This window comes from Geotrypetes seraphini, chromosome 18 (genome assembly GCF_902459505.1).
Source record: "Geotrypetes seraphini chromosome 18, aGeoSer1.1, whole genome shotgun sequence".
Lineage (NCBI taxonomy): Eukaryota > Metazoa > Chordata > Amphibia > Gymnophiona > Dermophiidae > Geotrypetes > Geotrypetes seraphini.
Genome location: NC_047101.1, coordinates 47,245,612 through 47,270,065, shown reverse-complemented (window position 1 = coordinate 47,270,065; position 24,454 = coordinate 47,245,612). Strand labels below are relative to the sequence as shown.

General features: G+C 45.2%; 1 protein-coding gene across 1 annotated transcript in view; it reads left to right on the top strand.

The window, feature by feature from the left end:
• The window catches only part of MGAT4B (alpha-1,3-mannosyl-glycoprotein 4-beta-N-acetylglucosaminyltransferase B), a 519,490-nt gene that overhangs the window by 486,514 nt on the left and 8,522 nt on the right, over positions 1-24,454 (top strand). Inside the window, 1 exon segment of the mRNA XM_033927559.1 lies at positions 17,575-17,687. Coding sequence (XP_033783450.1) covers positions 17,575-17,687 — 113 coding nt within the window.

Below are 24,454 nucleotides of genomic sequence, written 5' to 3'. Positions count from 1 at the left end.
CAATCATATCTCCCCGTTCTCTTCTTTCCTCAAGTGAGTACAGCCGCAATTTTTTAAATCTTTCTTCATACGTGAGATCCTTGAGCCCCCAAGACCATCCTGGTGGCCGTTCGCTGAACCGACTCGATCCTCGGCACGTCCTTTCGGTAGTGTGGTCTCCAAAACTGAACACAGTACTCCAAGTGAGGCCTCACCATGGCTCTGTACAACGGCATCATAACTTCAGGTCTCCTGCTGACGAAACCTCTGCGGATACACCCCATCATTTGTCTTGCCCTGGAGGAAGCCTTCTCCACTTGATTGGCAACCTTCATGTCCTCACTAATGATCACCCCTAGGTCGCGTTCCGCCGTGGTCCTAACCAAGGTCTCACCATTTAGTACATAAGTTCTACGCGGGTTTCTCTTACCCAGGTGCAGTATCTTGCATTTTTTAGCATTGAAGCCTAGCTGCCAAGTAGTTGACCATTGTTCCAGCAACAGTAGGTCGTGTGTCATATTATCAGGTAATAAACTTTTGCCTACTATGTTGCAAAGTTTGGCGTCGTCGGCGAACAGTGATACCCTTCCTCTAAGTCCTTGCGTCATATCTCTTATGAATAAGTTAAATAGAATCGGGCCCAGGGACCGAGCCCTGCGGCACTCCCTGATCACGTCCGATGCTTCGGATGGGGTACCATTCACCACCACCTTCTGAAGTCTACCGCTCAGCCAATCCCCAACCCATGTAGTTAGAGTGTCTCCTAATCCTATCGATTTCAGCTTGTTCAGTAATCTTCGATGAGGGACGCTATCAAATGCTTTACTGAAGTCCCCCTAAAAAATTTAATCACTAGCGGTCCGCATCATAAGGCTGAGCTGCGTAAAGGTCGGAGTAGAATTGCACAAATTGCTGCGTAATGGCCTGATGGGTGACATGCGTGACGCCCCATTTGTCCTTAATAGGCGCACCAGATTAGCCAGCAACCTCCCCGTTTTGTCACCCCAGCGGTGAAGTTTGTATTTATAACAGTATATATTACGCCTAGCTCTTTGCTCTAAAAGGAGATTAAGTTGTGCCCTAATGGCGCTCATGGACTGCCTAGAGGCTGCATCTAGATGGGAAATGTGAAGAGATCTGTAAGCAGCAAGATCCCGCGACAAAGCCAGTAGTTCCCCATCCCGACACCTGTTCAGGGACACCGAATAAGCCAGGATATGCCCCCGCATGACCGCTTTAGCAGCCTCCCAGTAAACAACAGGGCCCACGTCCTCCACAGAGTTAGTGTGAGTAAACTCGTCCCATCGTTTTTGAAAAACTCACGAAATGCCGCATCCCTGAAAAGGAAAGGGGACATACGCCATATACGACCCGCTGCTTGGGAACCAAACTGTAAGGCAAGGCCAAAAGAGCATGGTCAGAGACTAGAGGTGTAGAAATGCGAGCATCCGTCAGGTACGGAAAAGAAAGAAGCAGAAATGAGAAGATAGTCAATGCGAGAATTAAGACGAGTGAGGGTTGAGAATAGAAAGAAAAGTCAAGGTCATCAGGGTGCATAGACATCCTGGTGCCAGGAGTCCAATAAACCCAATTCTTTTAAAAGAAGGTTTACCCCTTTGCTGTAGTGGACCATTTGGTACCGGCTTGGCTGGCTTATGATCCCACTGAGGGTTAGCTTACAAAATGAAATTACCTCCCAGTATGATCGGTTGAGGCAGGAAGGGCGCTAAGTGACCCACCAAGGATGTAAAGAAAGCATGGGTATAGATGTTAGGGGCATAGACATTACACAATACTAAAGATTTGCCCCAAAGTTCACCTACCAGGATAAGGTACCTCCCATTGGGATCAGCAATTTGGCTATGAATGTGAAAGGGTATATTCTTGTGAATAAGGATAGCCACCCCGCATTTCCCGAGTTGTAAATGAAGCAGAGCACACCTGACCCACCCACCCCCTACGCAGCTTACCATGTTCTACAGAAGTCAAATGGGTTTCCTGCATGGAATGCTATGTCCGTTGTGTTCACGTTTAAGATACGCTAAAATTTTCGTGCGTTTGATGGGAGAGTGTATCCCATCCACATTTAAGGATTTAACATTGCAGTTGCCCATTTAACAAAACTGTGACGAATGGAAGAAGCATTAAGGAAAACCAGAACAAGAGTGGTAGAGGCCGTCCCAGCCATGCCTCCACCCACTCATAATATACAGTGATGCAGCGCCCTGACACAGAAAAGAGCCCATCATGGGAAAACCCATACATACAGCCAACACACCACAGTTACACACCCACACGCAGACCCCAGATATACCAACATTCATACCCTCAGACATTCTCCTCCAACCCCCCCTCCCTGATCCCCCCCCGATTACCAAACCCAGCACAGGAAAACCAATGCTAACCCAAAAAGTATAAATAACAATGAACAACTCCAGGCCAAACCTCTGTGATACAGAACAAAAACAGTAGAAAATGCACTTAGAACAAGTCCCATACTGTAGTGGTGTGCAGGGTCTGTGAAGAGAAAGCAGGCACCCCGATGGTATCTCACCGTCCTGGCAGCTGGACAGGTCACCCCACCTCCAAGGAACGGGAGCTCTGGTCGAGAGGGCACAAATTGCCATGGGTACCTGCTCCATCGCATCCCAGCAGCAAAGCAGATCCATAGGGCGCAGATGCACCGGCACCCTCTGCAAGACATCCAGCATCACCCCAGGACTCAATGCTGAGCCCCTCCTCAGAAAAGAGGCCCTTAAAACCATGCCACGCTGCCGCTGGGCCCCCCGATGAAAAAGAACAACTCCAACGAGACCACAACGAGCATTAGGCAGCTGTAATCCAAACGTCCCACGGTCAGTGGTGCTCCCGTTGGGCCGCAGGCAGCAGAAAACAGTGGAGACCCTCATCTTAAGGGTGAGACACTTGGAACCAGCAGAAACTGTGGGGACAAAATCCATAAAGAACACCTCACGGTCCCCACAAATCTACAGGCGCAAGCGTCGCCACGGCGCCCACACCAATTTCAATGGGCACCATAGGCAAAACAAGAGACAGGCAGTCAGGCAGTCCTGGTTCCGCGCGCAGAGGCGCCGGCAAATCCTGGATGAAGCGCTCTAGCTCACGTGGTGTCTCAAAGTAATGAATCTTGTTGTTAAAGGAAACATGAGCTCTGGCAGGATACAGCAAGGACACCCTGATGTTTCGCCTGTAAAGGGTGTTACAGTGGGGCGCCATTGCCTGGCGTTTGGAAGACACTTGGGGGGATAAGTCTTGGAAGACTAAGATCTTCTGCCCTTCATAGTCGAAGCCAGACCCCCGCCAAAAACGAGCAAGGACAAGTTTCAAGTTTATTTAATTTTTGATGAATCGCCTATTACAATTTCTAGGCGATGTACATATTATAATTTAGATAGAAGAAACTTACAAAATAAATTCAAATTTCAAATTTAAAACAATACAGACATGAGTTTGAGGAATAGAGTTAAAAGTTACAATATTTGGGATTAGTTAAAAAAGGAAAAAACAAAAGGAGGGGATTTATAAAACCAAAGCACAATGTATGAAATAAACAAATTTTAAATTAGTTGAAAAAACTAATGTTAAAAATCATAGGCATCTTTAAATAAATGGGTCTTTAACAGTATTTTAAATTTTACAATATCTTGTTCAGATCGAATATACTGAGGCAGAGTATTCCACCATTGAGGGCCCATAACTGTAAATATATCTGATCTTCTGGTCCCAATAATCTTTAATGACGGTACTGAGAGGAGATTTTGTTCAGATGATCGCAGGGAACGTTTAGGTTTGTAAGGAATCAGTGATTTGGAAATGAACTGTGGTTCGTTAGATGCTAATGTCTTAAAAATACTTTTTCACAGCGAAGTTTAAGAAGCAGGCAAGGACTGGCCGGGGCTGCTGTTCATTTTCTCTCCTGCTTCCCACACGGTGTGCGCGCTCAGTCAGCACCCGCTCCCCCGAATCGCCGAGCTCCAGAATGCCCTGTAGCCACGACTCCAGGCAGGCCCGCAGGTCAACATCCCTGATAGAACCAGGCAGCCCGATAAACTGTAAATTATTCCGGTGGCTCCTGTTCTCATGGTCGTCCAGGCGATCCAAGCAGGCTGTCTTGGCAGTCTCCAGGACCCTCAGGCGCTCTTCAAAGTTTGCAGTGCGATCTTCCTGCTGGGCCACGCGGTCCTCCACCCTCTGCAGCCTACCCGCATGGGTCTCAAGCGTCTCCCTGAAGTCTTCCATGAAGGTTTGGATCTTGGCTAATTTATCCTCCATGACTAGGGTGAGGGATTTGGTGAGCTCCTGAATGGCTGCCTCCTGGATGGTAAACATGGGCACCTCGTGGCCCTCCTCCATCTTGGGATCAGTTAGCTTCACCTTCCCTCGGGTATCCCGCTGCGGTCTCGCTGTCATACCGAGCACAGAACCCTCCGAAAAGATGCTCCGCTCGTGCCCAACAACCCCGGGAGATCTTCAGTATAAAAAGCAAAGGGGCCCGATAGATTAATTGTGCTTATAAAAGAAAATCAGAGCTGCAGGGCCCGGAGCTGTGCAGAGGCACGTCCAGTCAGTTACGCGGCATCATGTGACCCCCCAATAGTTAATGTCTTATTAAAGAAATGACAATTTTGCATGAGGTAAAACTCTTTATAGTTTGTAAATCTTTCCTTTTGGCTAAGTCTTAATAATAAGAACATAAGAATAGCCTTACTGGGTCAGACCAATGGTCCATCAAGCACAGCAGCCCATTCTCATAGTGGCCAATCCAGGCCAAAAACCCAAATAGTAGCAATATTCCATGCTACCAATCCAGGGCAAGCAGTGGCTTCCCCATGTCTTTCTCAATAACAAATTATGGGCTTTTCCTCCAGGAACTTGTCCAAACCTTTCTTAAAACCAGCTATGCTATCCACTTTTACCACAACCTTTGGCAATGTGTTCCAGAGCTTAACTATTCTCTGAGTGAAAAAAATTCCCTCCTATTGGTTTTAAAAGAATTTCCCTGTAACTTCATCGAGTATCCCCTAGTCTTTGTAATTTAAAGCTAAAGAGACATATGATCAAGAAACTGTTTTATTTTACTTTTGTGATTATGATAAACATACCGGGGGCCTCAAAATAGTACCTGGCGGGCCGCATGTGGCCTCTGAGCCGCATGTTTGAGACCACTGGCATAGAGGGATCTTATTAAGCGGAGGACTTTGCTGGACTAGCACAAAACCGCTTTCTTTTTAGACCCGCAATTCATCAAGTTGCTAAGACTCGAGTACAAGTTGATGGCATCTAACAACAACAACAGCATGATTTTAATAAAATATGAACACCTACATATCATGAATTATTAAAAAAATGATACTACAGGAGAACCACCACTGCACCCCTCCAAAAAAAAATAAAAAAATTAGAATCTTGAAGCACACAATAGTGTCAGATTACAAGTTGATGTTTGAATGGATCCAAGTTTCCAAGTTTATTCTATATTTGATATATCGACCATCAACAAGTATCTGGTCGGTTTACAATACTAAAATTAAGGTACAATTTTAAAAGAAAAGGGGTTCATTTTATAAATATAACATAAGTGACTGATGAGACATAGACAATTTTGGTATGAGAGGTATGGGGCAATGAAAAATACATCGAAGTATAAATAAGATTTAAGAGGAAGGTAGGAGGGGGAGGGAAAAAAACAAGGGAGGGGGAGTCACTTCTTTTTTTTTTTTAATTCTTTATTCATTTTCAAATTTACAATAAGTGTAACAATATATCCAAACAAATTAACAATAAATATAACACTTAATAATCATCAATGGTACAAATAATATGCTCTTATCTCCTACCCTTCCCATCATTTCTTATCATATAATCAATACCTTATACTTCTTAAAAGCGGTTGTCTTTCATCATTGGTCTTAGGTAGAGTTGGTAAGAGATATGATCCTATCTCATATTTGATATGCATCCCGGAATAAAAATGTTTTAAGTTTGCTCTTAAATTTATTGAGGGATTCTTCAAGTTGAATGTCAGACGGGAGAGCGTTCCAGAGTTCAGGGGCTGTAGCAGAAAAACTGGTATTGCGAGTATAGAAGAGCTCCTTAATTGGGGGAATAGTCAGTAAATTCTGGTTAGTAGATCTTAAGGCCCATGAGGTGGCATAGGGGATAAGATATTTATCTAGGAAGTCTGGGGAGTGGGTGAGTTTAATTTTGAAGGCAAGTAAGAGTATATGTTGATCTTAAATGTGCAAATTCCATTTTTCTTGTGAGAAACGGATAAATGAAATCTAACACAAAACTCATTTGTTAAGAAATCTACTATAGCTTCCTGTTGTATGAGCTTTGGCTGTTTTGCAATGAGAGCAATGTCATTGTTGAGAGCTTGAAGTACAGAATAGAGAATGACACGGTGAAAAAATTGGTCCCCGTCACCGCCCCGTCCCCGTCTCACCATCCTCTGCACCGCCCCGTCACCGCCATTCCATTCACCGCCCCGTCACCGCCACTGCCATCCCATTCACCGCCCCGTCACCGCCACTGCAACCCCATTCACCGCCCCGTCACTGTCACCGTCGCATACATAAAAGCCTCAAACGGGTACGATTTTATATAATTTTCTTTATTTACGTTTAAAGGAAACATTCTGTAAAACTTTAAAACTTAGTTAAATATTAGTTAATAACTATACAAAAACAAAACACGCAGAGAAAAAATTAATTAATATAAATTCTCAAAACTGACACATTTTGATCACTAAATTTAAAATAGTTATTTTTCATACAATTTTTCAATCACTAATCTTCCACCACCCCTTAGGTACAATTATTCCAAGGAACCCCAATGGCCAAAATTAGAACCCATGAAGGGACACAGAGCGTAGAAGTCTGCTTGGTGTTCTCTTTAAGTCTCAACTACTGGAGTTGCCATTGAAGCATATTCTAATCTGTCTTGCCATACATGAGACACACACTGTAGAAATCTGCCTGACTTTGTTCTAATGTTCCAACTACTGAAATTGCTGTTGAAGCCCTATCTAACACATCCTAATCTGTCTTACCACACATGGAACAAAGACCATAGAAGTCTGTTCAACACTGGCCTTACTGTAGTTCCTCAAAGCCAGATAGATTCCTATTTATATAGACTGTCTCAGAAAATATATACAGAGCTGAATTCATCAGGACAAAAAGAAACCTGTTGGTTCATACTATGAAGTCTGTTCAACACTGGCCTTACTGTAGTTCCTCACAGCCAGAGTCGCTGTATAAGCAGTGCTGCAAGTCTCCCCTCCCCCCAGCGATCACGGCAGGAGGGCACCCAACCCCTCCTGTAGACCCCCCCAACGGCCCTCCCGACAATCGCAGCAGAAGGGTACCCAACCCCTCCTGCCGGTCCTCCCAATGGCCTCCCCTAAGATCGCCGGCAGGAGGGTACCCAACCCCTCCTGCTGGACCCCCCCCCCCAACGAACCCTCCCACCCCGGAACCCCCTTAGTCTTACTTTCCAAGTTGGACCGGACAGCTCCTCGCTCGTCTGGCCAGCAGGCCTGCCTCCGTCCAAATGAGGCGGGCCCGCCCCTACCCTGCCCAACCCACAGGATCCTAGGGCCTGATTGGTCTAGGCACCTAAAGCCACTCCCGCTATAGGAGGGGCCTTAGGTGCTTGGGCCAATCAGGCCCTAGGATCCTGTGGGTTAGGCAGGGGAGGGGAGGGGCGGGCCCGCCTCATTTGGACGGAGGCAGGCCTGCTGGCCAGACGAGCGAGGAGCTGTCCGGTCCAACTTGGAAAGTAAGACTAAGGGGGTTCCGGGGTGGGAGGGTTCGTTGGGGGGGGGTCCAGCAGGAGGGGTTGGGTACCCTCCTGCCGGCGATCTTAGGGGAGGCCATTGGGAGGACCGGCAGGAGGGGTTGGGTACCCTTCTGCTGCGATTGTCGGGAGGGGTTGATCTGACAAATGAGGAGCACGGTGAAACACAGGTAAATAGCGGTTCCTAGAAGGGGGTACATTGGCCCGCGGGGACAAACCTGTTCACCGTTTCTGCGGTCGGTGAATGGCCTTGTCCCCGTCACCGCAGCGACTTCTATTTTTCTTCCCCGTTTTCGGCGGTGACCCGCGGCTTAAATGCGGTGGCCGCGGGTAAACCGTCACCGTGTCATTCTCTAGTACAGAATAGCTCCTTGGATTCATTCCATTTTTTGTGTCTGAGCAGTTAGCAGGTCACAAGGCACAGTAAGAGTGATTAATGTAGCTGGTTTTGAAAAGGGTTTGGACAAGTTCCTGGAGGAAAAGTCCATAAACTGCTGTTGAGACAGACATGGGAGAAGCCACTGTTTGCTCTGGATCGGTGGCATGGAATGCTGCTCCTCTTTGGGTTTTTGCCAGGTCCTTGTGACTTTGATTGGCCTCCGTGACGTCGGGATACTGTGCTATACGGACCATTGGTCTGATCCAGTAAGGCTATTCTTATGTTCTTAAACCATTTAGAGAAGGAAAGAGGTGGTGGGGCTTAGGCTGTGTTGTGTCCAAGGAGTTTCTGCCAGTTGCAAGAGGAAATGCTGGGTTTGTTTGAGAGACCGGGGAGTAGACTGTGTTCATCAAATCAATACATCCTCAGCTAGGCATCCTAAGGATGACTGGTCAGAACAGTAAAGTAGAAAAGGCATCCCCCATTCTTAGAAAATGGAATTGAAAAGTAGTATGTCCATAGACCACTTGAGGGGTTGAAGGATTCTACTTAGAGAATGACACAGTGACAAAATTCATCACCGTTCCCGTCCCCGCGGATAACCACAGGAAACCATCTTCATGTCATTCTTTAAGGAGAGAGGGAAGAATCAGAGTCTGAATTGGTTCAGCCACTGACCCTCAAGCCTTGCATTGAAGAGTGCTGGTGTAGAAGGACTGAGGTTGAAACAGACACTACAGAATGACAGTCTCTGGTATCCAGAGCAGATATTGTGATGTCATAATGCCTCATTCCACCAGTGCCTAAGAGCCAATCACATCAGTGATGTCACAATGGCTGCATTATCCTTGGCTCATATAAGAATCAGAGTATGAATGGCCACAACCACTGACCCGCAAGCTTTGCTTTGAAGAATGCTGGTGTAGAAGGACTGAGGTTGAGATAGACACTAGAAAATGACATGGGATTATTTCCCACGGTTATCCGCGGGGACGGGAACAGTGATGAATTTTGTCACCGTGTCATTCTCTAATTCTACTGAGCCTTGCCCACAATGTACACTTCTCCCTCCATATTCGCGGGGGTTAGGGGCTGAGCTGGCCTGAAAATATGGAAAAATCGCAAATAACTTGTAGGGCCGACTCTGACCCACCCCCGCCTCCCGGACCTCTCCACATCTTACCTGGTCATCTAGCGGTGAAGCGGGGCAAGATTAATCCTCCTATGCCCCCGCCCTATGCTGAGCCATCAACAAAAACGACTGCTGTGAGTTCCTGCTGTAGTCTCGCGAGATCGTGGAAAGTCCCGGTAGCCATTTTTGTTGATGGCTCTGCACTGGGCAGGAGCCACCAAGTACGGAATGTGGAGAGGTGAGAGAGGCGGGAATTTGTCAGGTTTTAGAAACTTGCAAATAAGCGAAGTCGTGAGTCCTAAGCCCATGACTTTGGAGGGAGAAGTGCAGTTTGCACTCCCAGGATGTAAACTATTTGAATGTGGTTGTCTAGGCCAGTGGTTCCCAACCCTGTCCTGGAGGACCACCAGGCCGATTGGGTTTTCAGGCTAGCCCTAATGAATATGCATGAGAGAGATTTGCATATAATGGAAGTGAGAGGCATGCAAATCTGCTCCATGCATATTCATTAAGGCTATCCTGAAAACCCAATTGGCCTGGTGGTCCTCCAGGACAGGGTTGGGTACCACTGGCCTAGACAACCACATTCAAATAGTTTACATCCTGGGAGTGCAAACTGCACTTCTCCCTCCAAAGTCATGGGCTTAGGACTCACGACTTCGCTTATTCGCAAGTTTCTAAAACCTGACAAACTCCAGGGTCTAGGCCGAAATCCCACACTCTTGCCACCTGCTGAAAGGGGCAGAGAGCTTGTCCCTCTTTGTTTGTTTTTATTAATGCTATTGCGACGTGCACATTTTTTTTTTAACATTTGGCTCACACAGGCGTTTGTTTGATATCTTTTTTGCGCTTTGTTTCATGCCTTAACCACCATGGACCCCTGAGGAAGGCATGTTATCCGAAACACAAACTGTGTCGGGTCCCTTGGTTGGTAATAAGGTTGTATATTCACTGCATTTTTATTGGTTTAAGAAAACAACGCCTGCATCCTGTACATAGTCTGCAGTTTGTGTTTTGTTTTTTGCTCGCTGCTTGGTTTTTTTTTGTGCCCTCTTTGTTGTTACTTGGTTAGTTGTGTAAGAAAAGGATGTGGCTCAATGGTTGTGAGATCACTTCCTGGTGCTGCTCCTTATGACCCTGGGAAAGTCACTTAATCCTCTAGTGCTCACTGCTTTGAACGTCAGCTTTGAAATGCCAAAGCAACAAAAAGGCCCATTCCCTATTAACACAGATGCACCTTGAAGAATAGGAATAAATACCCTGAGGGCATTAACCAAACCTCAGTGTTTAATGTGGCACAACAACCTTTGTAATTTAGTAAACATCCTTGGGCTTAGCAATTCTTATGTTTCCAACAGTGGCCAACCCAGGCCACAAATGCCTGGCAGGATACCAAGGAGTAAAACAGATTTTATGCTGCTTTTATCCTAGAAATAAGTCTTTCTTAATAATGGCTTATAGACTTTTCTTTTAGCAAGTTATCCAAACCTTTTTTAAACCTTACTAGGCAGGGGAGGAAGCGATGTCACCGGTATGGAAGGCAGCATCTGATTGGAGCTACAAAGAGCCCCAATTGTGTAGCTTTTTGGCAGTCCCCTTTGGAGCAGAGAGGTGTATGAAGGACAGAATGACAACCCATTGAAAGTTGGAGTCTTACCGTTTCACTGCGGGCAAAACCAGGCCTCCAGTCCCCCACACAGGGCCAGCATAGAGGGGACTTCAGACTGAGATAGTGCATTATCACCTGCCTCAGGGGAATCGGCACCTGCCGCTTCAGACGATCTTACAAATGCCACGGTTTCTATCACGCAGCTTCTGCTGGACATCAAATCGGAAATGTCCTCTATGTGACCAACATTATACACCCACAGAGATGGACCAGTTGTGTTTTTGCTCCACATCATCCCCTTGTGTTATTTCATATGCCGCAGATGGAGTTTAAATAATAATAATAATAACTTTATTCTTATATACCGCCATACCCATCGAGTTCTAGGCGGTTTACATCCATTAACAAATGATCTGCATTGACAAGCTTATTTACAACAAGTTACAAGCAGATTTACAGTAGATTACAACAATTTTCAATTTACAACAGTCAGCAATGAAGTTACCACAATTTACAGTAGTCTGCAATGAGAGGAAGATGTACAACAGTTTAACTGAAAAATTGCAGCTTAGATCAAACTAGACAAGGGGAGTAGAGAGAGGGTCAAGGGAGAATCAGGTGAGGGAGGAAGGGGTTAGGGGTTTAGGGCTAGCTTCCTCCTCTGCTCATAAGAACATAAGAATTGCCGCTGCTGGGTCAGACCAGTGGTCCATCGTGCCCAGCAGTCTGCTCCTGCGGCGGCCCACAGGTCAAAGACCAGTGCCCTAACCGAGACCAGCCCTACCTGCATATGTTCCGGTTCAGCAGGAACTTGTCTAACTTTCTCTTGAATCCCTGGAGGGTGTTTTCCCCTATAACAGCCTCCGGAAGAGCGTTCCAGTTTTCTACCACTCTGGGTGAAGAAGAACTTCCTTACGTTTGTACGGAATCTATCCCATTTTAAACTAAACTAAACTAAACCTTAGGTTTGTATACCGCACCATCTCCGCATGCGCAGAGCTCGGCACGGTTTACAGAGGTTAAGAGGAAAGGAACTACAAAGAAGGGATATAGGAGAGGGACTGAGAAGATAGAGAGGGGCAGGGTACTAGAGAACGGGAGGTGATTAGATTTTTGAGAAGAGCCAAGTTTTCAAGCGTTTACGGAAGGATTGGAAGGAGCTAGAATTTCTGAGTGGGGATGAGAGGTTGTTCCAGAGTTCCATGGTTCTAAAGGTGAGGGATGTTCCAAGTTTTCCTGCACGGGATATACCTTTTATAGATGGGAAAGATAGTTTCAGTTTTTGGGAGGGTCTAGAAGAGAGCGGGTTTGAGGAATTCCAGAAGAGTGGGATAACGGAAGGAAGGACGCCATGTAGAATCTTGAAGGCTAAGCAGGCACATTTATAGAGGACTCTGGAGTATACTGGGAGCCAGTGAAGCTTGGAGAGGAGTGGGGAAATGTGATCGAACTTGCCTTTTGCGAAAATAAGCTTGGCCGCGGCGTTCTGAATTAGCTGAAGTCTATGGAGGTTTTTCTTAGTTAGGCTTATATAGATGGAGTTGCAGTAGTCTAGTCTAGAGAGGATGGTGGATTGAACGAGGATGGCGAAATGAGAATGATGAAAGCAAGATCTTACTTTCCTCAACATATGGAGGCTAAAGAAGCATTTTTATAACACTAGGATTGTTATAACACTAGGATTTTTATAACACTAGGATTGTTCTCCCTTGAGAAAAGGAGAATGCGTGGGGATATGATCGAGACCTTCAAAATACTGAAAGGAATCGACAAAATAGAGCAGAGAAGATTATTTACACTGTCCAATTTGACACGGACTAGAGGACATGTAATGAAGCTAAGGGGGGACAGGTTCAGGACTAATGTCAGGAAGTTCTGCTTCACTCAGAGAGTGGTTGACACCTGGAATGCCCTCCCAGAGGAGATTATTGCGGAATCGACCGTCCTAGGCTTCAAGAGCAAACTAGATGCATATCTCCTTAAGAGAGGCATATAAAGATATGGTGGACTATAAATTACGCCAGGTGTACACCTGGCGGGGCCTCCGCGTGTGCGGATCGCCGGACTTGATGGACCGAAGGTCTGATCCGGAGATGGCAGTTCTTATGTTCTTATGTTCTTATGTTTTTTTACCAGGGAGTTGAGGTGATCGTTGAAGGAGAGAGAGGAGTCTAAGATGATGCCTAGGACTTTGCTTGAAAACTCAAGCTGAAGAGTGGGGCCGGAAGGTAGAGGGATGGAGGTGGGTAAATGATCTGAAATTGGGCCGAGCCAAAGTAGTTTGGTTTTGGACTCATTCAGTTTCATTTGTACAGATTGGACCCAGGATTGGAGGTTCGTAATACATGTGGAGATGTTCTCAGCGAGGTTCGAGAGGTTCGCGTCGGTTTCGAGGAGGATGAGGATGTCATCAGCATAGGTGTAGAGAGTTTCTAGGGGGGATAGATGAAGGAGTTTCAGAGAGTGCCCTCTCGTTCTCTATCTTGGAGAGGGTGAACAACCTGTGCTCACTAAAGGCTACTTGGCGGTGGCTAATTAAGCTATTGGGAGGGGATTCAGGTGTGATGGATTTATTGCCCATTAGGGGAAATGTGTGGTTTGACCTGGGGAGAGAGCACAAAGTCTTTCAAGAATGGGAACGAGGGGGTATAGTTTATTTGGAACATCTTTTAGATGAAGATGGGGTGTTGCAGGCATTTGACACTCTTCATCCCCCTGGGGGAGACACTTGGAGCAATTGGTTCGCATATGGCCAGATTAGCCATTATGTTGTATCCCTTGATAGAGCACAACTAGGGAAGCATATGGGGGCTACATTGTGAGATTTTTTTGGTACCGATTCATGCAGGAGGGTAACGGTGTCTGGGTTATATAAGGCAGTTCACATTATGCTCCCAGGGAAAGATTTCCTTAACTGTCACAGGACAAGGGATTTGAATGTTGATTTGGATACATGGGATATAACTGTTAACATCAGGGCCCTGCCCCTACTGATGCAGAGTGCTTGTCTTCGGGAATGTTATAGAGTTCCCCTGTGTGCTTATTTTATGCAGCAGCAGTTGTATTGTAGTGGGGGTGCCACATCCCAACTTGGTCTTAAATGTGAGAACACCTTTGGCCATGCCTTTTGGTTCTGCCCTAAAATTCAGCAGTTCTGCCAGCATGTGACTAACTATATGTTAGTCCTCTTGGGCAGGCCCATTATAGGCACAGTGTATCTGTTGGTATTGGACACCCCTATAGCATATGGATGAATAGGGAACCTCATTTGATGTGTTGTAAAATGTGCTTGATTGCCCGCAAATGCATTCTGCAAAGCTGGACGGTAGCAGAACCCCCAGCTTATTGGCGTAATATACTTCACCAGTTGGGAAGCCCTTGATGCCAGGGGAAATTCATCTTTTTACACATCTGGGATCCATACTTGCAATCATTGCCTGGAAGAGGGCGTAGTCTGTTAGTTAACAAATTATGACTGTATCAATCGATGCTTTTATGATGTTAGTGGAGGAAGTGCGCAATGATGGTGGTGGAGGGAATGGGGGGAGGGTAGGTTTTAGGAGGTGGCATGGGGGGCTTTGGAAGGGGCTTTGTATTGTCTTTTTTGTATTGGGTAGGTGGTGGGGTAGAGGGGGGAAAGGAGGGGTGTGTAGCTTTGTTGTTGTATGGGGGGGGGGGACAGGCACCTTGTTGATGATGTAATGGCTACTGCTGTGACGCTGTTAACTCTTAATAAAACAGATTTGAACCCTGCTAGGCTAATTGCTTTCACCACATTTCTCTGGCAGCGAATTCCAGCGTTTAATTACTGGTTGCGTGAAGAAATATTTTCTCCAGTTTGTTTTAAATCTACTATTTAGTACATTCATCGCATGCCCCCTGGTTCTAGTGGCTTTTGAGTAGATTAAAACCAATGCTGTCCCCATATGATTTTCGTCTTGTATTTGGGTATGTCATCATCCAAATGCAGCATGTTGAATCTTTGGTGGCAGTAAAGTTGACCAAGTGACCTTTGCTACGAAAATTGCATTTGCCTGCCTTTTAAATCTCAAGTAGTGTTTAAGGTGCTGGTATTGACTTTTCAAGCAATTTACCAAGGGATACTGTGGCATTACATCAGCCCCATCGATCCTTAAGATCAGAGAACATGATGCCTTTATGTGTTGATGAGTTACAGCCTGTGAGGTAATGCTAGCAACAGAGCAATAGCTATTTTGGTGGCAGGGGTGAAGCTTTGGAATAATCTGATTGGACAATTGAGAATGAATAATAACTTTCAGCGTTTTAAAAAATATTTAAAACATATTTTTAGAGAAGCTTTTTAAGTGTTAAGAAGCAGTGACCGAAGGAATGATGTGATTAATGAAAATTATCTGAATATTGTTTTGTTTTATTGTGTTTTATACTGTTTTGGGGTATCTTATCTTATGATTATTTGGGGTATGTTTGGTTTTTCGTAATCTGCTTAAGTATAAACGGAATATAGGTGTGCCCTGGTAGATTCCGGGTGTGCCGGTGAGGAGAAGAGGCACGTCCTGTAGTCAGCCGCACCTGTAGTCTGTACCTGTAGTCTGTACCGCACCTGTAGTCTGCACCTGTAGTCTGTAGTCTGTGGCCTGTAGTCAGCCAGCACTCCTCCTCACCAGTGCATCTGCTCCTGCTCCTCACCTCTCCTTCTGCAGCCCCCCCCCCCCCCCAAACACCACCACCAAAGTAATAGGAAGCTCAGGGCTGCAGCTGAAAGACACCCGCACATGCAGAGACATTGACATGATGACATCATGCATGTGTGTGATGTCTCAAGTTGATGTCTGCGCATTTCCAGGTGCCCTCCAGCTGCAGCCGTGAGCAGTGTGTCACACCTTAAAAGTTTGCGACACACTGCTTTAAAAAGATAAGCTATTTATTTTACTGTTGTCTTCTGGGCCACTAATTCTATGTTTTCATTCTTTGGATGGGAAGGAAAAAGCACTAAATCTTACAGCTCAGATGGCCTTTGCACAAATGCCCACCCGATATCTGAAAATGGTTTAAAAGCAGCAATGATCATTTCCATTTACACTGCAGTTCAGTTAAAACTTGTCTCCAGCTGTTTTATCCCTTTGTTGGGCCCTGATCATTCAAGAAATGTGAGAAAGAAAAGCCTTTACATTTACTTAGGGACTATTAGTGGCTTTATCATACCTACATTGCATCTTCCTAAACATAAATGTAAGACACTGTATACTTTTTTCATTAATTTCTGGTAATTGGTTCTGAACCCTCAGTTGAACTTTAATTTTTGTATGTAAATGTTTTCACTAGCTTTAAAAGAAAGGTACCAGTTTAATTTTAACATATGTTTGAAGATTTAAGCTTTGTAATTGTAGTAAGTTAATTTAAAAATTATACTTGAAGGGACAATAAACATAAACATGTATTGTAGAAGATTGCCACCTACTGGATGTTGGAGAAACTGCAACTTCAGTTTGGATTTTGACTGAAGCTCCTATCTGATTAGATTTATTTTAGAGATGGCCATTCTGATTATATCTCATTGTGCACACACACATTTTTTAATACATAGGTATTATCATATAGTACATTAGTTTTCTAGGCCCCTTGAGTGTGTTTCAGGCATCTCTGCCAATTGTGGAAAAGGTAGATTTTCAGGGATTATGTTTATGGAAATAAAACTCCCTCTCCCTGCCTTCAGAACAGGGTCCATTGTCTTCCCCATGCCTCCAGTCATTCTGCAAGGATGGTTGCTATTCTGTGTGTGCTGCCACAGTGATTGAAAGCAATAAGAATCTACTTGTGAGACTAGCTAGCTTGGTTAAAATAAAGTATTTCGGAAGCAGTATAGCCATAACCAAAATTTTAATGGGCCAACAGGAAATATGGGTAGACACTAACCGCTCTATTCCATTCCTCATTCCCCCTGCCCTCTTCTAAATTAGAGCTAGCTACCTTAATTGGCAAGGCACCTCAGTTCCCACCAGCTGAAGAAATATGGAGCCTTCCCAGTTACCTAAACTATGGTCCATCAATGGCTCAAAGTGCTGCCACCAACACCATCACCGTAAACAAGTTTGGTTTTCACACATGAACTGAGCAAGTATGAGAAGTCCATATAATTGTGATGCTAGCATCAGCATTGCAACACGACCACTGACAGTCACAATTTAGGTGATCAGATGGGCTTCAGATTGGCAGGTACTGGGGCGTGGGGAGATCCCTGCCAGCTCCACCTGCTGGAGGGCTGAGGCAGAAATAGATGGGTCTGGTCCAGTCCAGGCACACGTGTGGGTATGCTGCCAGATTTGGGTGAGGGTTGGAAAGGGTGAAGTAGTTGTTGAAGGTGCTATATCTTTGGGAGAGGTGGAGCTGGTTCTCACTGCATCTTTGTACATGTAGTTGCAGTTTCTCTAAACTAAGGAAAGTTGAGTTAAGAAATTAACTCATGCAGTTAAAAAGAATGACTGGCTCAGGGTTACAGAGAACCCTGAATTAGTTAATTTCTTCATTAAAGGCATAAGGCATGACAGGAAGTAGTCAGTGTGGTGGCCATTCTTAAAAGTTTACTCTTTTAAACTGCTATGTATGTAAACTGGAGGTAACGCTATGATCAGGTCATGATTTCACCTTAAAATTTTGTTTTCTCTTCTATGGCAGGTTCTTTCGCAAATGGTATTGTGGAAGGGGAAGTTGATACTGCGTTTGGACCACTGGAAGCAATACGTCTGTCCATACAGACAGATTCGCCTGTGTGGGTCATTCTGAGTGAGGTAAGAACTGCTCATCTCGAGGGGGGGGGGTAGGGTAATCAGTAGCAAATTAAGGGCCTTCATTGATACAGCAATGTGGCTTTTTTGACAATATACTGTGTGATACCATACCATAGCAAGGTGCCAAGAGGGGTGGAGTACGGCTCCTCATTCCCAGGATTGTAAATCATACCATACCATACCATATTACATTACATTACATTAGGGACTTCTATTCCGCCTATACCTTGCAGTTCAAGACGGATTACAAAAGAGCTGACTGGACATTTCCAGTGAAGTTACAACAATTTTTTTTTTTTTTTGGTTACAAAAGAGGAGAGATAACTGGATAAATTTCGGAAGAACTTGCAAATTGGATAGTAAATTGACTGTACATTATCGTGTGATATAACAAATAGATTACAGTTAGAGTACAAATAAGATTACATTACATTTCAGGGATCTATATTCTTGGTTGGTGTTTCGGGGAGGAAGAGATTACCTAAATGGAGGTTTTGGGGGAGAATTTGTCTGGGAGGAGGGGGAATGGGGGGGTTAAGATATCTGGATAAATTTTTTGAAAAGCAGGATTTTGATTTCTTTTCAAAATGTTTTGAGGTCGCCCGTTGCCGTCAGCAGATTGGAGATGGAGTGGTTAAGTTTTGCTGCTTGTGTTGCCAGAAGGTTGTCAAACATCTTCTTGCGCTGAGTGCCTTTGAGTGGAGGGAAGGCAAAAGGGTTCGGAGTTCTTCTTTGTCTTGAGGTGAGGATCTGGTTTAGGTGGTTGTTTAGATAGGGGGGGGGGGCGGAGCAGTTTAATGCTTTGAATAATAGACAGTAGAATTTGAATTGAATTTGTGTTTGCATAGGTAGCCAGTGAGAGTCTAGGAAGGCAGTTGTAATATGATAATATTTTCTCAGGGAGTAGATCAGTCTGAGTGCGGTGTTTTGTATGGTCTGAAGTTGTTTTATCATGTTGGCAGGACAAGGTAGATAGAGGGAATTGCAATAGTCCAGTAGACCTAAAACTAGGGATTGGACAATTAGCCTGAATTGTGCTGGGTTGAAGAATTTTCTTATTTTACGTAGATTTCTCATAATTAAAAAAGCTTTCTGGGATGTCTTATTGATTTGGGACTGCATTGAGCAGCATTTGTCTATCGTTACTCCTAGGAACATAAGAACATAAGAACTGCCATCTCCGGATCAGACCTTCGGTCCATCAAGTCCGGCGATCCGCACACGCGGAGGCCCCGCCAGGTGTACACCTGGCGTAATTTATAGTCCACCAAATCTTTATATGCCTCTCTTAAGGAGATATGCATCTAGTTTGCTCTTGAGGAGTTTGAGTTCGGGCTGTATTGGGTATTTGGTGTTTTTAATTTTCAGTTCTGTAATGGTGGGAGTTTTGGCCTTTTCGAGCAAAAGGAATTTTGTTTTATCTGAGTTTAGTTTCAGTTTGTGGTCTACCATCCATTTTTCCACTGCATCTAGGGTTGTTTCCAGCTTTGCTATTGTGGTGGGCTCTTTTGGGTTGAAGGGGAGCAGTATGGTAATGTCGTCTGCGTAGCTGAAGGATGTAATATTTAAGTTGTCTAAAGTGGCTCCAAGGGAGGAAATAAAGAGGTTGAAAAGCATAGGTGATAGAGGTGATCCTTGTGGAACTCCGCAGGGGTTGGACCATGGTTCTGATTTTGTATCGTTGGAGTTTACCCTGTAGGTTCTTGTATTGTTTCTTATATCCTGCAAATGTCAACTGGGAATGATGTAGATGTCAAACCCATGCCATGTATTGGCCAATAGAGCCAAGGTTCTCATGAGCAAAAGCATGGTGTGTAGAGTATATATATTAACTCCCCCAATTAAGTTTGCTTACAATAATACTGCCTGTAGAAGCCAACCTATAAGTACATGCCTACTCTGCCTATTAGGTAAGTTTATATGGGGGCTCCTTTAGGGAAATATCGGTAGCTGAAGTATATATCAGGGCTGCAACAAGGAAAGGACAAGCAGGGCAGTGCTCAAGGCATAAAGCCTTCAGGGGCATTGCTGTTGGTTCTGGGGCCTGTTCACAACCTGGGGAATCAATGTCATACACTGCCCAGAAGTGAAAGAGGTGGTGAGCAAGAACTGGGTGGAGCAGTAGCCTGTGTTCATACAGCAATTTCACCCACTTCCTACCAGAGGACAGGCAGGCAGCAGACACATCCAGATCCTGCAAGTGTGTATGTGGGGAAGGGGGGGGATTAATTTCACCCCCTCCTACTGTTGAGCAGTGCAGCAGCAGTAGGTTAATTCAGGCTGGCACCATAGAAGGACAGCTGAGCTGTCTCCATTCACCTATCCTTCCCAAAGGAGTACAAGCATGCAGGTCAGGCCCTGCAAGAAAAAAATAAATGAAAACAAGCAAGGTGCCAATAGGGATGGATTAGGGCTCCTCCTTCCCAGGATTGTAAAGTGCAGACAGGTTGATCCAGGGCCTCAGAATGAGAACTACTAGATCTGAGGGATGAATTTGTGACCTTACTTCCACTGGAAGCCAGGACCTGGAAGAGGAAGAAAAAGTGTAAAAGATGGTTTCTATTGACCCTTTGGGAAGGAAAAGTTGAATTGATGACCACTAGGTTTGGGGGAATCTGGGGAATAAGAAGGGGGTGAATAAGGGATGAAAGAGTGGAAGTGATTGTGCCCCTAGTAAGGCTGTTAAGGATTATCAGAGATTTAATGGTCCTTGAGAACCACTGTGATGGTTGAGCTGAGGTTGAGGACATGAAGGACAGCTGGAGAGGAATCATGAGGAGGCTGGGATGTTGACTTAGGACTACTGGGGGGAGAGGGAAATGGAAAGTTCTAGGACAGTAGCATTCTAGGGCTGGATCTCAAGGACTGCTGAGGGTAGAGTACCACTTGGGGGAGGGAGAAAATGGGAAAGTCCAGGGGTTAGAAACATAGAAAAATGACGGCAGAAAAGGGCCAAAGCCCATCAAGTCTGCCCACTCTAGTGACCCTTCTCCTTGATTTTGCTCATCACCCCCTGCCTTTACATCATTAGAGATCCCACATGAATATCCCATTTATTTTTGAAATCTGCCACGCTGTTGGCCTCAATCACCTGCCGTGGGAGTTCATTCCAATGATCGACCACCCTCTCGGTGAAGAAATACTTTCTGGAGTCACCATGAAATTTCCCTCCCTTGATTTTCAGTGGATGCCCTCTGGTGGACGAAGGTCCCATAAGACGGAAGATATCCTCTTCCACCTCGATACGGCCCGTGATATATTTAAATGTCTCAATCATGTCCCTTCTCTCTCTTCGTTCTTCAAGTGAGTACAGCTGCAATTTATTCAGCCTTACTTCATATGGAAGATCCTTGAGCCCCGAGACCATCCTGGTGGCCATCCGCTGAACTGACTCAATTCTCAGCACATCTTTACGGTAATGTGATCTCCAGAATTGAACACAATATTCCAAATGAGGTCTCACCATGGACCTGTACAGTGGCATTATGACCTCTGGCATCATGCTGATAAAATCTCTACGGATACAACCCATCATTTGCCTTGCCTTGGAGGATGAGGACTACTGAAGATTTGTGAGGGAGGGCTAGGGAAGGAAAAACACAGGAGAAGAGTAGAAAGGAAGGAACCAGTGGAGTGAAGGAAGGAACCAGTGGATCAATGTTAAATTTCAGGATGAATCAAGGACCCCCCTGGAGATGATACACAAATGATAAGTAATAATAATATGTGCTGCAAACTGGGAATGGAGGATCATCACAAGTAGGGAAGAGAGGCACTAAAGGGAACAGAATAAAGTTGGGGATTGTGGAAATGAAGGACCACTAGGGGTGGGGGAAAGGAGGTGCTAGAAGATGAGTACTGGATGTGGTGTTGCTGCAACAAAAATGAAGTAGACAGGAAACCAAGTGGGGAGGGAGAAGTGCAAGGACATTTTGATCTTGGCCAAGTCACTTCAACCCTCCACAATCTGTAAGGACAGGGAAATAACTCATGTTCCTGAATGTGTAACTCACATTGAGCCTGAAATTGGAAAAGTTGAGTAATAAATCTTAACATCCAAATCTAGTGCAAATAGGATTGCCTAATACTAGGCACCAGAATGTCTACTGGTGTATATATAATAGAGGGGAATTACAGATAAAGGGCTTAGAAAGTGTTTTCAAGATCCACTGGCAGCTGAGATACTGAGCTATTTTAGGATAACATCTAGCCATAAGCTGTAAGCCATAGCTGGATAGGTTGTAGCTGTAAATATTGCTCAGGTAAGTCAGCTCTCTAGCGACTTTCTAAAAATGTAGTCCATTCCTTGAATGATACACCCTTGACCTCTGCGCCAGCATCTCTAATTCTAAAACAATCTGCAAGCAGTAGAGCCTCATTGGACATCAGGCTGGTGTCTTGTTAAGCCTGCATTAGGAGGTTTCAGGGAGGGATCAGTTTTTAAAAATGGCATAATGGAACGGGGAGGAGGGTGATTGGAGGAGCTACAGAGCAAGTAAGGGAGTTAGTCACTAGCTGCAGGAGAAGAGATAACTGACTTGCATGATAGATTAATTTATCTAAAATAATTTAAGTATCACTTTCCTGATTGATGAACATTTAAAGTGCTGTAGCCTGCTACAAATTTGAGATTTGCCCTTTCAAATTAAGTAGCTAGCATCAACCTAACCATGGCAGCCTCCCACACCCTCTTAAGAACATCACAGGCATATCCACAGCTGAGCGCTGTCCTCTTATATACAGTAGATACATACTTAGGTTTGCATTTTAAATAGACTGTTACCCCTGGCCTCCTATGGTACCCTATGGCTGGTTAAATCCACGAACGCGGGAAACATGAGTTGTTTGATTTAAGGAGGAATTCCTTGATAAAGCCCTCTGGGCGAAACATAGGTCTATGTATGAGTGCCTACCCACACCCGCGTAGATAAAGATGAGTATCTGTTTATAAAATTTAAATAATTTAAAGTATTTAAAATGTTGAGACCAATGACAACTTTGGGTGCCCAAACTCTGTACGTTTAACAAGTTTATATACATACAGGTGGTACCGCTGAGGTCTACAAGCTAAAAAGACTCGTGTTATTTTCTGAGCTTGATGGTTATGTGCAGGCCAGAAAAACACTATCGGATAAATAGGGCAAATAGCAATTCCTCCTATACCAGTATATTCAGGGTTCTGGGACACTGATCCCCAGAGCTATATGGATAGAGGTACTATTAACCAGAAAGAGAAAAGCTATTTTTCCCTACTGCAAACTGCTCTCTTCCCCTTCTCTCATCCCCTTCTGTTTCTCTCTACACTCTTAGGCTGAAAAAAAAATATTTGAATCTTTCAAAACAAGCCTCAACGCAAAACAAATCTGACAAAAAGAGGCACTGGAGATGTCAAATCCAAACAAATGGTCAGAGATCCTTTATTAGCAGTTTATATCAAGGTTTAAAAACAAGCAAAATGCCCAAAAGGCAATGTCCTGACTAGGATCTGAGTTTCGGTGAAAGCCATCGCCTTCCTCAGGGGACAATTGTGAATGGATTAATCTTTCAAAACAGCCAATAGTAGCTCTCTGCTCTTAGCAGTGGGAGGAGGTAGAATAAGATGATGGGGGGGGGAGGAGAGACAAAAGACAATGGAAGGACTGCGAGCGGGGTAAAAGTGGAAGATTGAAAGCTGGAAGGTAGCTGAGAGAAGAGGGAAATTGAGAAGGGTTTGAAATGAGGTATATAGTAGAGAATGACACGGGGAAAAAATCTGTCCCCGTCACCGCCCCGTCACCGGCCCACCATCCTCTGCACCGCCCCGTCACCGTCACCGCCATCCCTTTCACCGCCCCGTCACCGCCACTGCCATCCCATTCACCGCCCCGTCACCGTCCCCGCTGCATCCATATAAGCCTTTTTCCTTTCACTCCCTCCTTCCAATTTGAGCCGGGAACACTAGCGATCGCACGGTCCCCGCGGCCACTACCTGCCTGCCCGGTCGATCCTGGTGTTTGGCCGGCTCTCTCCCTTCTCCTCACCTTGGTTTGTGGGTTTTCTTTTTCGGCAACCTGCGCGCTTTCCCAGGGAGCCGCACACGCGCGGCTGCTCAGTGTTCGATCTTCTGCTCTGCTGCAACTTCCTGTTTCCGGTTGCGTCAGAGCAGAAGATCGAGGCTGAGCAGCGGCGGGTGTGCGCGGCTCTCTGGTAGCGTGCGGGTCGCTGAGGAGGAGGAGCTGCGGACTGGGGTGAGGAGAGGGGAGAGAGCTGGCTGGACACTGGAATCGATTGGGCGGGCGGGTGTGAGCTGCGGGGACCGCGCGATCCTTCATGCCTCACTGCGGGGGACAAGACCATTCACCGCCCCACGGGCGGTGAATGGCCTTGTCCCCGTCGCCGCAGCGACTGCTAGTTTTCTTCCCCGTTTTCGGCGGGTGACCTGCGGCTAAAATGCGGTGGCCGCGGGTAAACCGCCACCGTGTCATTCTCTAGTATATAGCCTAATTATGAATGAAGAAGCAGTGACAATGAGAAAAAGGATGAGGGAAGATAAATGTCAGTGTAGATAAGAAAAAGAAATGGAGAAGAGACACTGATGAAGGGAGTTAAAAGACTGGGAAAGAAAGTGGAAACGGAGATTGGGACTGAAATGATTAGAAGAATAAAAATAGCAAGACAACGAAAACAGAAAAGAAATAGAATTATTTGGCTTGAAATGCATCAGCTTTGGGGATATTGCATCTCTTCTTTACGTTGCTGCTTCTTTTTCTGGCCTTCTTGGGGATTTC